This window comes from Mchenga conophoros, linkage group LG20, assembly GCF_057382185.1.
Source record: "Mchenga conophoros isolate Kocher_MC1m ecotype Shallow Benthic linkage group LG20, M_conophoros_male_GT1.1, whole genome shotgun sequence".
Classification (NCBI taxonomy): domain Eukaryota; kingdom Metazoa; phylum Chordata; class Actinopteri; order Cichliformes; family Cichlidae; genus Mchenga; species Mchenga conophoros.
In genome coordinates, this window is record NC_140545.1 from 7,855,616 (window position 1) to 7,867,752 (window position 12,137).

General features: G+C 39.5%; 1 protein-coding gene across 12 annotated transcripts in view; it reads left to right on the top strand.

The window, feature by feature from the left end:
* cacna1db (calcium channel, voltage-dependent, L type, alpha 1D subunit, b) overlaps positions 1–12,137 on the top strand; it is an 87,819-nt gene that overhangs the window by 57,748 nt on the left and 17,934 nt on the right. For 7 of the 12 annotated variants that reach the window (XM_085261137.1, XM_085261138.1, XM_085261140.1 and 4 more), the window contains 17 exons: positions 160–247; positions 392–499; positions 674–726; positions 812–958; positions 1,091–1,292; positions 1,433–1,591; positions 2,762–2,872; positions 4,115–4,198; positions 6,179–6,220; positions 6,972–7,100; positions 7,839–7,904; positions 8,028–8,119; positions 8,208–8,367; positions 8,486–8,613; positions 8,836–8,932; positions 9,118–9,220; positions 9,921–10,022. In XM_085261137.1, coding sequence (XP_085117263.1) covers positions 160–247; positions 392–499; positions 674–726; positions 812–958; positions 1,091–1,292; positions 1,433–1,591; positions 2,762–2,872; positions 4,115–4,198; positions 6,179–6,220; positions 6,972–7,100; positions 7,839–7,904; positions 8,028–8,119; positions 8,208–8,367; positions 8,486–8,613; positions 8,836–8,932; positions 9,118–9,220; positions 9,921–10,022 — 1,871 coding nt within the window. Of the gene's footprint in view, positions 1–159; positions 248–391; positions 500–673; positions 727–811; positions 959–1,090; positions 1,293–1,432; positions 1,592–2,761; positions 2,873–3,551; positions 3,630–4,114; positions 4,199–6,178; positions 6,221–6,971; positions 7,101–7,838; positions 7,905–8,027; positions 8,120–8,207; positions 8,368–8,485; positions 8,614–8,835; positions 8,933–9,117; positions 9,221–9,920; positions 10,023–12,137 lie in introns of all 12 variants that reach the window. The other 5 variants (XM_085261141.1, XM_085261142.1, XM_085261148.1 and 2 more) reach the window with 2 other exon arrangements.

Sequence of the window (12,137 nt, forward strand, 5' to 3'; positions counted from 1 at the left end):
AATTAACATGTTACATCTTGATTGTCTAAACCCTGTCTGTACTCTGTCACAGTTAAGTGGCTCAGCAGCTAAAACTTCAGTATACTAATACCTCTGTGGGGACATACCCATTAAAAATTACAACCCTTTTTCCCTGATCTGTTTTTCTGTCTCCTATAGGTCGTCCGCCATCTCAGTGGTGAAAATTCTTCGTGTTTTGCGAGTTCTTCGTCCTCTCAGGGCCATCAACAGAGCTAAGGGACTCAAGGTGAGAGTGACAATATCTCTCTCTGTCTATGTGCATGGGTTTAGTTGTCTGTCTGAATTTGCACCCATGTTTGTGCAAACACACGCTTTTGTTGGTGACACAAACTGTGTATTTCTAATAGCACTGTAACTGTATGCTTTGCAGCACGTGGTCCAGTGTGTATTTGTGGCCATCAGGACCATTGGCAACATCATGATCGTCACCACTCTGCTGCAGTTCATGTTCGCTTGTATCGGAGTGCAACTTTTTAAGGTACAGCAATGAGCTATAATGGGAAACAGGTGCACACTGATTGTAAAATCTCACGTCTCTTCTGCACTTCACTAAATTAAACAATGCTTCTACCATAAAATAATAAAAAGCTATACAAAGTTTGGGATTCTTGCACAACACTGCAGCTGACATGCTCTGCTTTCTTTTTTAAAGGGTAAATTTTATCGATGCACAGATGATGCCAAGTCCAGCCCAGATGAGTGCAAGTGAGACCTTTGATTCCTTACTGGTTTTGCTTGCATTTTCAGTCTGCACACAGCATATGTAGTTAATATTATCTTTAAATCCCAGGGGTACATATATTCTCTACAACAATGGTGACACTGCGCTGCCCATGGTGAAGGAGAGGATCTGGTATAACAGTGAATTCAATTTTGACAACGTCCTCATGGCCATGATGGCTCTTTTTACCGTTTCCACCTTTGAAGGATGGCCCACGTAAGTACTGTTTTATGTGCAAGATGGAATTTAATGTTTGATATTTATTTTGCTTCTTCCAAACTAAATCCTGTATTGCCACTGGATAGTAACTGATTATCTTGACTTTCTGTCTCCGTTTTGTCCCTACAGTCTGCTGTACAAGGCCATCGACTCCAACAGGGAGAACATGGGCCCTATCTACAACTACCGCATCGAGATCTCCATCTTCTTCATCATCTACATCATCATCATTGCCTTCTTCATGATGAACATCTTTGTTGGTTTTGTTATTGTTACGTTCCAGGAGCAAGGGGAAAAGGAGTACAAGAACTGTGAGCTGGACAAAAATCAGGTAGGAAAGTCTGTTTATGATTATTTCAAAAGCATGAAGAAATAATGCAACATTATAGCCAAATAATATCTTAATAATTAATTACTTGGTTATGAGTCTCTGCTTCTTTTTGCCTCAACAAACCATCAACACCATGGCAGCGTCAGTGTGTCGAGTACGCTCTTAAAGCTCGCCCTCTTCGGCGCTACATTCCCAAAAACCCCTACCAGTACAAGTTCTGGTATGTGGTGAACTCCACCGGCTTTGAGTACGTCATGTTTGTCCTAATCATCCTCAACACCTTATGCCTGGCCATTCAGGTAAGAACTATTCATTCTGTCTTTAAGGTAAAGTTGAACTGGGTTTACAATCACTACATAGACTTTGTTGCCAAATGTACTGACTCACTCATTCAAGTCAATGATCATCCAATCACGTCCATGGTCACAGGTGTATAAAACACACCTGGGCATGCAGACTGCTTCTACAAACATTTGTGAAAGAATGGGTCACTTGCGGAAGATCTGTAAAAACCGTGCAAGTCCAGCCATGAAGTTTCCTCACTACTAAATATTCCAGAATCAGCTGTTAGTGGTATTATAGTGTGTGGAGGTCATCAACATTCTATACGATCAATCATTACAGACCTCCAAACTTCATGTGGCCTTCAGATTAGTTCAAGAACAGTGTGAAAAGAGCTTCATGGAATGGGTATCCATGCCTGAGCATCTGCATCCAAGCCCAATATCACCAAGCACAAAGCAAAGTCTCAGATGCAGTGGTGTAAAGCACCAGAGCAGTGGAGATGTACTCTGGTGTGATGAATCTCACTTCTCCATCTGCAAGTCTGATGAACAAGTCTGGGTTTGACGGTTATCTGGAGAAGTACCCTTCTCCTGAAGGGTACTGGGTACAGTTTGGCAATGGCCCCTTGTTGTTCCAACATTACTTCACTCCGGTGCACAAAGCAAGATCCATAACGACATGGTGCGCAAGTCTGGTGTAAAAGAACTTGACTGGCCTGCACAGAGTCCTGATCTCAACCCGATAGAAAACCTCTGGGATGAATTAGAGCGGCGACTGTGAGCCAGGCCTTCTCGTCCAACATCAGTGTCTGACCTCACAAATGTGCTTCTGGAAGAATGTTCAAAAATTGCCATAAATAAAGACAGAAGATTTGAAGCTAGTGTAGGTGAATATGGACGGTGGACATCATATTAAACCGTTTGGATTAAGAATGGGATATCACTCAAGTTCATATGTATGTGAAGGCAAACGAGCGAATACTTTTGGCAATATAGTGTAGCAAATAAATATTTAATTTATCAGTTTGTCAAATATTGCTGTGCCTAGAAATGTTAGTGGTTGAACTGATCTGATCTGTACATAATGAGTCTAAAATGATGATGTACAGTCTTTTGTCATATGCTGAAATACGTATTTGTTTCTTAATATTTGTGTGTTTAGTCTGTGCATATGTCTCTTTTCAGCACCATGGTCAGTCTCATTTATTTAACTATGCCATGGACATCCTGAACATGGTGTTCACTGGGGTTTTCACTGTAGAGATGATCCTCAAGCTGATTGCCTTCAAGCCCAGAGTAAGTCTCTTCTCTCCTCTCTATGATTTATTTTATTTTCTGTCAAAAATTGTCCTTAATGCAAAAACTTAAGTGTTTAAGCAAATTATATGCAGATCTATTCAAAGACCAATAGTACCATAACTCTTTCCCACATGTAGATGACCACCTCTCTACCCTTAATGATGAGTTTTAAAATTCCAGTATATGCATTTATATGTTATATGTTTATATGTTAATATAAATGCAGTTTGAGGACCATTAGATCAGGTTCCAGGTTTTTCCAAGCTGTGTAGGCAGAGATCACCCTCAGTAACTTCTGGAGCACCCCCACTCATTTTGTTCTGGAAGGAGGCCTCAAATATGACAGACACTGCTCAGTTTAGGAAAGCAATACAAGGGTTACCCCTTTTAGGCATTCAAAAGGGAAAGAGTTTTCCTCTAGATGTCCTTTTTATATTTTATCCCCAAAAAGATCAGTGTTTGAGTTTTTACCTGAAGACACTTTTAAGCCAGCCCTCTTTCTTCCTGTTCCTGTTGCCTCCCATCACGGGCTCTTTGCTCGAATCTCATCCTTCCACTGATTTCTTATCGTCACCCTCCTGTACCCCTCACTGTAATCTCTTATACTTTCCTGCATCACCCTCCTCTCCTGCCTCCCCCCTCTCCTCCTGCTGGCTGTGCATGCTGCCATATTCAGGGCTATGTCGGGGACGCCTGGAACGTCTTCGATGCTCTGGTGGTGATTGGCAGTGTAGTCGACATCATACTCAGCCAGGTAGAAAGACGTCAGTATGTAGAACTCTGTCATTCCCTCTTCCTGCTCTCCAACTGCTACTGCCACTCTCCTTTTTTCCATCCTTCACATCTTTTCTCCTTCCTTACCTTCCTGTCTTAAATTAGTGTTGAATAGTGTCTGCACTTGAAATGATCTTTTAAATCTTTGTCGGGCTCAATGGTTGATAAGCACCACAGGCCAAATATCTGCTAAATAACCTGAAAATCTGCTGTTAGCTTTCGGGGGCAATAAGTGCCAACAAACAGCATGTATTCCTTTAAGCCAGCAATAATAAAAGTTGGCACTCTCACAAGCTCCGACAGGAAAACCTTTTCAGCCTCGCTCTGTTATATCAAAGCACAACTTTTTGATGCTCTTTTCTTTCTGTCTTTCACACTTCTTTTTATACTACTTCTTCCTTTTCTTCCTGGCTTTGTTGTCTCTCTTTCTTCTTTTCTGTGTGTCTTTGTTGCCTGTGCTTGCAGAACTATTTTGCTGATGCATGGAACACGTTTGATGCCTTAATTGTTGTGGGTAGCGTGGTTGACATTGCCATCACTGAGATCAATGTAAGTAATCATTTATCGCACATGTCTTGCTGTGTCTTCCGCTGCAGGAGTGCCTTGCTGTAGCATCAGTGTTACAAATCAAGGGCGCAGCTGTCTTTTTTTCAGGCATTAGGAATTATTTTTTGCAGTTTCATAACAGGAAAAGCTGCTGCTTTAAAAAAACATGTAATCGACTCAAGCTTTTTAACCCTTACATACTGTTCAGGTCAGATTTAATCTGTTTTTAGGTCATCTGAAGACTGATGACTTTTCCAAAAGTAACCAAAAATAAAGAAAAATGAAAATATGTTAAAACTTTATACTGTTGTACAGTACAAACTAATGCTGTTCTGGGTCAAATTTGACCTGTATCTATTCAAATGAACTTTAGAGCCACCGGTGTGGATCATTTAAGGAAAACTGGCATTTTAGGGAATCTTGAAACTGTAAAGCCTGTGTCTTTATGTATTTTTTATGAGACAGTAATGAAAGAGTTCAAGGAAGGGACTGACCTATCAGGAGAATTGTGTTCCCACCACATTTGTCCAGGTTGCTGCAGAGACCTGCTGGTCTTTTAAAATAGTTAAACAGTGTAGGAATGATCATATATGGCGCACTTAAGGAGCAGAGGTCATAAGCGCCTGGAATGTGATAGAATAAACACAAAATAAACAAATTAGAATCCATCTACTCAGAGCTAACTGAGCTTAACCCTTGTGTGGTGTTCGTATTTTTGTTACTCAGCCAGTGTTCATGGGTCTGGTGGACCCGCTAGAGTTTTGGCTTTCCAAATTAACACTATCAAACAATTTTATGTTAAATTACTCAACAGATGTTTACTTCATCCCAATTACAAGACATATGAACAGCAAACATGGTTAATTTTTTCCCTTTACCTTTGTTAGATCACATTTATGAATTAATGTGCTTCTCGTTTTTCTTTTATATAAAATGTTATAAATAAATCAGTTATAATCAAGTGGAGTGAGTGGAAAGACACAACACATTTACACGTGAAAAAATAATTAATTGTTTAATTTTTCTTTTGAAAAAAACTGAACACGGGTCTCACAGACCCGAACACCATACAAGGGTTAAACTAACTGAGTGTAGCCGAGATTAAAAGAGCTCAAAAGAGGGCTTTGGGTCTTTTATAAGATTATAAAAGCACTTCAGTTGCCGTTCAGTGAGTGTGGGGAAACACGTGTGCGGTCATGTAAACAGATGAAATATGAACAGTATGTAACGGTTTCACCACTTTATTTAGTGACACACATTTGATAATTATTTAGTCAATCCAGAAAAAGGGAGACATTGGTTTTTGTGTCAGCGTACTGTGGTTTGAATGAAAAGAGTGAAAAAGGATCTTTTATTAAATTGGCATTAAAAAAAAAAGAATTGATAAAATAGCAAGTTATAAATTCTAATTAGATCTACTAAGATCTTGTTTCTTAATTATATACGTACTTAATCTGTGAATGAATTTGTTATACTGCTACTCCAAGGCAACTCTTTGTCCTTTTCTGTGGCTCATGTTAACACTGATTTCACGCTCTTTGCCACCTTTTCCATGTCATGATGTGTCTGTTTGAATTTTTTTGAATGACTGTTTAAAATAAGACACCTCCTGTAATTGAAATATAGAACTTGGTAGTAATAAACAAAATAAATCCTGCGACAGAAAGCTTGCTCTTTAGTAGAGCAACAGGTATTTGCATTCTTTTTTCCATGAATCTTATTTATGGTGTTACTGCTTAGAATATGTGGCGACAGGCTTACACTGCTGATCTTGTTCTTGTTGGTAAGTTTTGATGCTGTGTTGTTTGTGTTGTTTTGGTTTTTTTTTTAAAATAAAGTTCCATCTGAGAGCTTTTAATGTATTCGGATGTTGAATGAAGCACAGGTCACTGATGATATGTGATGTTTGCAGCAGCACTTACCTGTGAATGGTTTGGTGCTGGTTCGTATGACTCGGATTAACTTTAGGCTTTTGGTTTCAAGTCGGCAGCCATTCCTGTTGTCAAGGTGATAGTGGAGCCAGGGGTAAGAAGCCCCTCCTCTTTTATTTAAGACCCTCACCCTTCTGTGACCATCCAAAAAAAAAGTCAAAAGCATCAGCATCTTTCTGTTATTACACTTTTTGCTCAGTTACTGCTGAAAATCTTTTTTAAATACCAGAACTGATTGAATCACTTGTAAGGGTTTGTGTTGAACTCTCAGTGTCTGTCACAGTCCCGTTTTGAATCCACCTGGTTTGTTGCATTTTGGCACCAGTTTTCAATCTGCTGATTTTTTTGTCCCGTCTTGGTGCATGGCATGACACGCGGGATTAAAACTGGCCTTTTTGTCCTTCATTCTAGTGTAGCTCTGTGTAGCATTAGCAGTCAGGTTATTTAAAATGAACTGCTCTTGACTTAGCTCTTATGTATTTGCAGATAAAGCTCTCTGTAGTTGTCCACAATTACATGCACATTTAAATTTCCCGTATGTGCAAGTCCTCCAGGTCTGTTAATGGCATGGCGTTTAACACACAAGTTGTTCTGCATGCTTGTTTATTGTCGTCACTGTAAACAGTTTCTAAAGTCTAAAGTGGGAGGCTTTTTCACAAGCATTTAAATTTATTTGGTGTTGCTTGGTAACTAATATGTCCCATACATGACTCTCATAAAGAATGCATGTATGACTGACTGCATGAATGAACGAGTGTTGCATATCTTCATTAGTGTGCTGGAAAATGGAAAATGTTCCTTTTATTTCTTTGTCCCATAATAACTCTTGCCCTCACCCGCTTCAGAACACAGAGGACAGCGCTCGCATCTCCATCACCTTCTTCCGCTTGTTCAGGGTGATGCGATTGGTCAAACTGCTGAGCAGGGGTGAGGGAATCAGGACTCTCCTGTGGACCTTCATCAAGTCCTTCCAGGTGAGACTATAGCAGAGAGAAGGGACCCCATGATACAATATTATCACAGTATGTTATTATTGCCATTTTAAACATGCTGAGTTAATGCAGCAACATTTATTTGGATATACTATGATTTATCACCTTTGTTTTCCAACTACAAATCATTTCCCCTAAGGTAAACCAGTATCTGTATTATCTAATGAGATAAAGTTCTCAGTCTGTTCCACTCACTTAACCATTTTTTATTAAGGAGACAGACTGAACTGAAAACATATATTAACCTATTATAATGTATTATCAATATAATAAATATACTCATCTCTTTTGTCCCATCAAGTAAAAAATTCCAAAATAAGTTCATATGTTTGACTTAAATGTATATGATGTTTTTCTTCTTTATTTGTCCAATTCCTTGATCTTTGTCTTACCAAAACACCATAACACTGCACATTCCTTCAGAGTGCTCTCAGTCTTTTGATTTGCAACGTAAACTGTGGTGTATGGTGCTAATTCTCGGAGAAATATATTTTCCACCACAGTAAATAACTAACACTGCTTAGGGTTGTGATGAAAACCAAACCAACCAGAAGTAGAAGTATGTTGAAATGAGCTTGCAGCAGGCGCACTCGAAAAACTGATAGGGGCATGTTTTGTTGCGTAGAATACCAACATAAAATAGAAGCAGTTATGACTTGACACTGCTCAAGTTAAACTGCAGATTTCACAGCGTCCAAGTTCTTTTTTTTCCTCCCTCAGGCTCTTCCCTATGTCGCACTCCTGATAGCCATGCTGTTCTTCATCTACGCTGTAATTGGAATGCAGGTAATTTGTTAGGAAATGGTATCGTTACATGAAACGGTGGGACCTGTTAGACACCCTGCACAATATGTATGTCTTTCTTTGAGAGAATCTAAGCATTAATGGGATATTTCTTCTCTTTTTTAGGTGTTTGGGAAAATAGCAATGGTAGATGGGACACAAATCAACCGCAACAACAACTTTCAAACTTTTCCCCAAGCTGTCTTGATGCTGTTCAGGTCAGTATGTATTTGTACATAATAAATGTATCTTTATTTTTTATGTACGGCTGCAGCTGTGTTGACGTTGTTCCTCGTTCACTGTTAGGTGTGCTACAGGCGAGGCCTGGCAGGAGATCATGCTAGCCTGCATGCCAGGCAAGCTGTGTGATTCAGAGTCAGACTACAACCCTGGGGAGGAGAGGACCTGTGGCAGTGGCTTTGCCATTATCTACTTCATCAGCTTCTACATGCTCTGTGCTTTCCTGGTAAGCTTCAGCCATCTGACTGTGTTCAAAGTGACTAATTTTTACACGCAGACCTGAGTTTTCACTGTCCCGTGCACAGTTTCTGTTACAAAAAATGTTGCATGTTTTTTTCTTTCAGATCATAAACCTGTTTGTTGCTGTCATCATGGATAATTTTGACTATCTGACCCGTGATTGGTCCATTCTCGGGCCGCACCACTTGGACGAGTTTAAAAGGATCTGGTCAGAATATGACCCAGAAGCAAAGTTAGTACTTGGAACCAGTTGTGAAGAGTAGTCTGAAGCATTTTCTCTTGTTATTTATCTCTTAAATGGTACACTATACTAGTGTTAAAAATGACTCCATTAAATATGATAGTAATTTTTTATAATTGTAAATTCTCTAAAGTGTACATACTTATTAGGACCTGTGCCTGTAGTGGAGACTGCTTGCTTGGTGTGATGCATTTAATCTGAATGTGCTGTCAGGGGCAGGATAAAGCATCTCGATGTAGTTACTCTACTGAGGAGGATCCAACCCCCGCTGGGCTTTGGGAAACTTTGCCCTCACAGAGTGGCCTGTAAGGTGGGTTTCCACAACTTTCCATACAATAGCAATGAAGATAATGCACTACACTGCCACTCTTTTGCTGTATCACCTAAAATACGTTGCAGCTTTTGTACATTTCACTCATTAAACTTGCAGTTTTCACATTACTAATTTAACATTAGGCGCCTCAGTGTTAATCTGTGTTTTGGATTCTTTTACAGCGTCTGGTGGCAATGAACATGCCCCTGAACAGTGATGGAACTGTAATGTTTAATGCCACCCTGTTTGCTTTGGTCCGCACTGCTCTCAAGATTAAGACTGAAGGTGAGTGTGCACCTTTAGCCGCTTTTGGATCTGCAGAATTATTGTTTGCTTTCTTATAGATTGGTTTAGCATTTTAGAGCTGTCTGCCATGTTGTGTAGTATGCAGTTGATTGCCTTTTAAGCGTTATGACATTTTGACTTTTTAAGTAGGAGGACTAAGAGGTGAGGCTAATGGGATCAGTGACCTGTTGTATGTGCAGCAGCTTAAGATTACAGCCCAGAGAAACCATTGCAGCACAGTGAAGTTAATAGGAGACAGATTTAAATGCACTGGGAATCAAGTCTTACATTGAAATCAGCATTAAATAAGGAAAAAACACATTTCAGTTGAATATTTAATGAATAAAGTAAGTGCGCACTTAAAGCTTCACACAGGAACATACTATTTAACTGAGCAGTTGAAAAGTATGTCACTCTGAGTTGAACCACTTTTATTTTTGTCACCCAAACTCAGTTGTTCCTTCCAGAATTAACACAAGAGGGCGCTATAGATCATATTTAAGTAGTAGTTCCTCCTGCAGTCCACTGCATAACCAACATGGCCCTTTAATTAAAAAAAGGTAACTTAGCACCAAAGTAAAGCATAATCATTAATTACAACTCATGATGGTAAGAAATGTTTTGACGTATGTTGTGACTGTGTGTGAAAAGCAGACTTCGTACTCTTACTTAATTTTAACCTTGGTTGCACTTTTCAAAGGGAACCTGGAGCAAGCCAATGAGGAGCTTAGAGCTGTGATCAAGAAGATCTGGAAGAGGACCAGTATGAAGCTACTGGACCAAGTGGTGCCTCCTGCAGGCGGTCAGTGGTCGTTGTACACAAGTGCACAGGGATAAAACTGCTTTCGTTGCTTTCGTCAAGTGACAGTCTCTCTCATGTGTCTGTTCCATTCTCTTGCTCACATGATAAAAATAATTTTACAGATGGATTCTTATATGTATATATATCTTTTTTTTATATTTCCAAACAATAATAGTGGAAGCCTAAGCATGCTAAGTACGTCTGAAGCCAAAATAATTTTAAAGTCAACAAAAGAATCAAGACGGGTTCCTCGCCTTGTGATGTAGATCAGTAGGTGTAAAGGACAAGGTGAAGTACAGATAAGAATAAGCTTTATGAAACAGAAAACAGGAGGTGAAGAAGAACCCACAGGAAGCCTTTATCATCCTGTTTTTGCCTTTCTGAAACTGCAAGACCAGCTGTTTTACTACAACAAAACTTTTAATTTGTTGTGAAGTTAAGCTTATGTATTTCACAGAAACTCACCTTATTCCTTTCAGTTGAAAAGTGTCACTGTTACCCACAATGATGTGTTTCATATGTTTAACGATAACTCAAACAGCATCTTCTCATAAAGTAGTCAGTTTGTTGGAGAGTCAGTTTTATAATCTAAGTGAGAGGCTTTCACATTGTTGTGCTAGCGTAGCAGCTCCATCTTTTCTATGCTTGTACTGCATGTCTTTGTGTGCATTAGCTCGCTAACCGCTCTCTTTTCTTTTTCGCCAAGCCTCTCTGTTCTACAGCTTCCTTTGTTTTCAGTCACTGGCCTTCCTTTCTTCTCTTTCTGCCGTCCTGAGCTCTTTGGAGCAGTTCTGTTTTAGTCTGGTGGCATGAAGCTACTGATACCTCACTTACTTCATCGGGCTCTGTCCAGAAAGGGAATCCACATGTGGACATAGTTATGATCCCTTTACACCAGGATGCTTTTGTTCTTAAGAAAAACAAAAAGAGTCAGGGATTATTGGTTTTGAGATGTTGCTCACACGTGTAAAATCAGTTCATTCGTTTTCAGCAAACTAATACTTGAATTAAGGCAAGGAGTTCCTTAAAAACGCGAATCGTAAAAATCCCCAAATGCGATTTTTCTGGGGGAAAAAATCTTACTTAATTGTTAAGTAAGATTTCATCCTTCCTGTCGAGGAGTTACATGTTTTTGAAAATGAAATTGGTGAGGCTATGTATTTACTAAACTACAAGAAATTAGCAATTTCGAATGATCCAGTCATTCTTTTCTGCTTATCCAATCAGGCTCGTGGGGAGCCTGAAGCCTATCCCAGCTATCCCAGGTAGAGGCAGGGTCACCAGTCTGTCACACAGACATGACCAGACTTACTCAGATCATCAGTTTCTGATTTTAAAATACAGATGAGCATTTTTAAAATACCTTTTTTGGCTCTATATCTTTGGTCCTTTCTGAACAGAGCCCTGTGCAGCTTAACTCTGGCTGTGTTGTGTGTGTAGAGAAACGAGTCTGATACCTAAAGATGGATCATAACCACATAAAGGTCACCGCTCTCTTTGGACCCCTGGAGGGAATATTGGCCACAACATTTGTCACGTTTACTCAGTTCCCCTCCAGTTAAAATGGGTTATGGAGAGGTGGTGACAAACCGAGAGAAAACCACTTGTTTCTTGCACACAGTGATTCAGCTGGCTTTTTTTGTTATTGTCCAGCATCTCTCCCCGTTCTGCTTCAGCAGCGACTTATCTGAGAGAATTAGAGCCAAGCCCAATAAGCCTCCCTGCATGGCAGATAGTGTGCACTGTCATCGCTTCCCTTCTGGCTAAACTAAGTTTATGTTTTGTGTCTTGATAGAAGATCTGTAGAGCTTACCCTTGCTTCTATAAACCTTTTACTCTGCTGTTTTCTTGCATGCGCTTCTTGCTACAGATCATATCATTGGTCTAACACATAAAACACTTCTGCTTGTCTGTCTCTGAAATCATAGATGCTTAAATTTTAGTTAAGTCTTCAGTCACTGTACAATATGTGCAGGCATAAATGCTTCGATTTATTTGAATTGATAATAAACATGCGTCTGCGTCCTTATTATTATTTTTTAGAAATCTGTTATATAAACTTCATTTTTGAAGATTGTGCTTCACTTTTTTGAGCGAGGTTTTTGTGTATTTGTG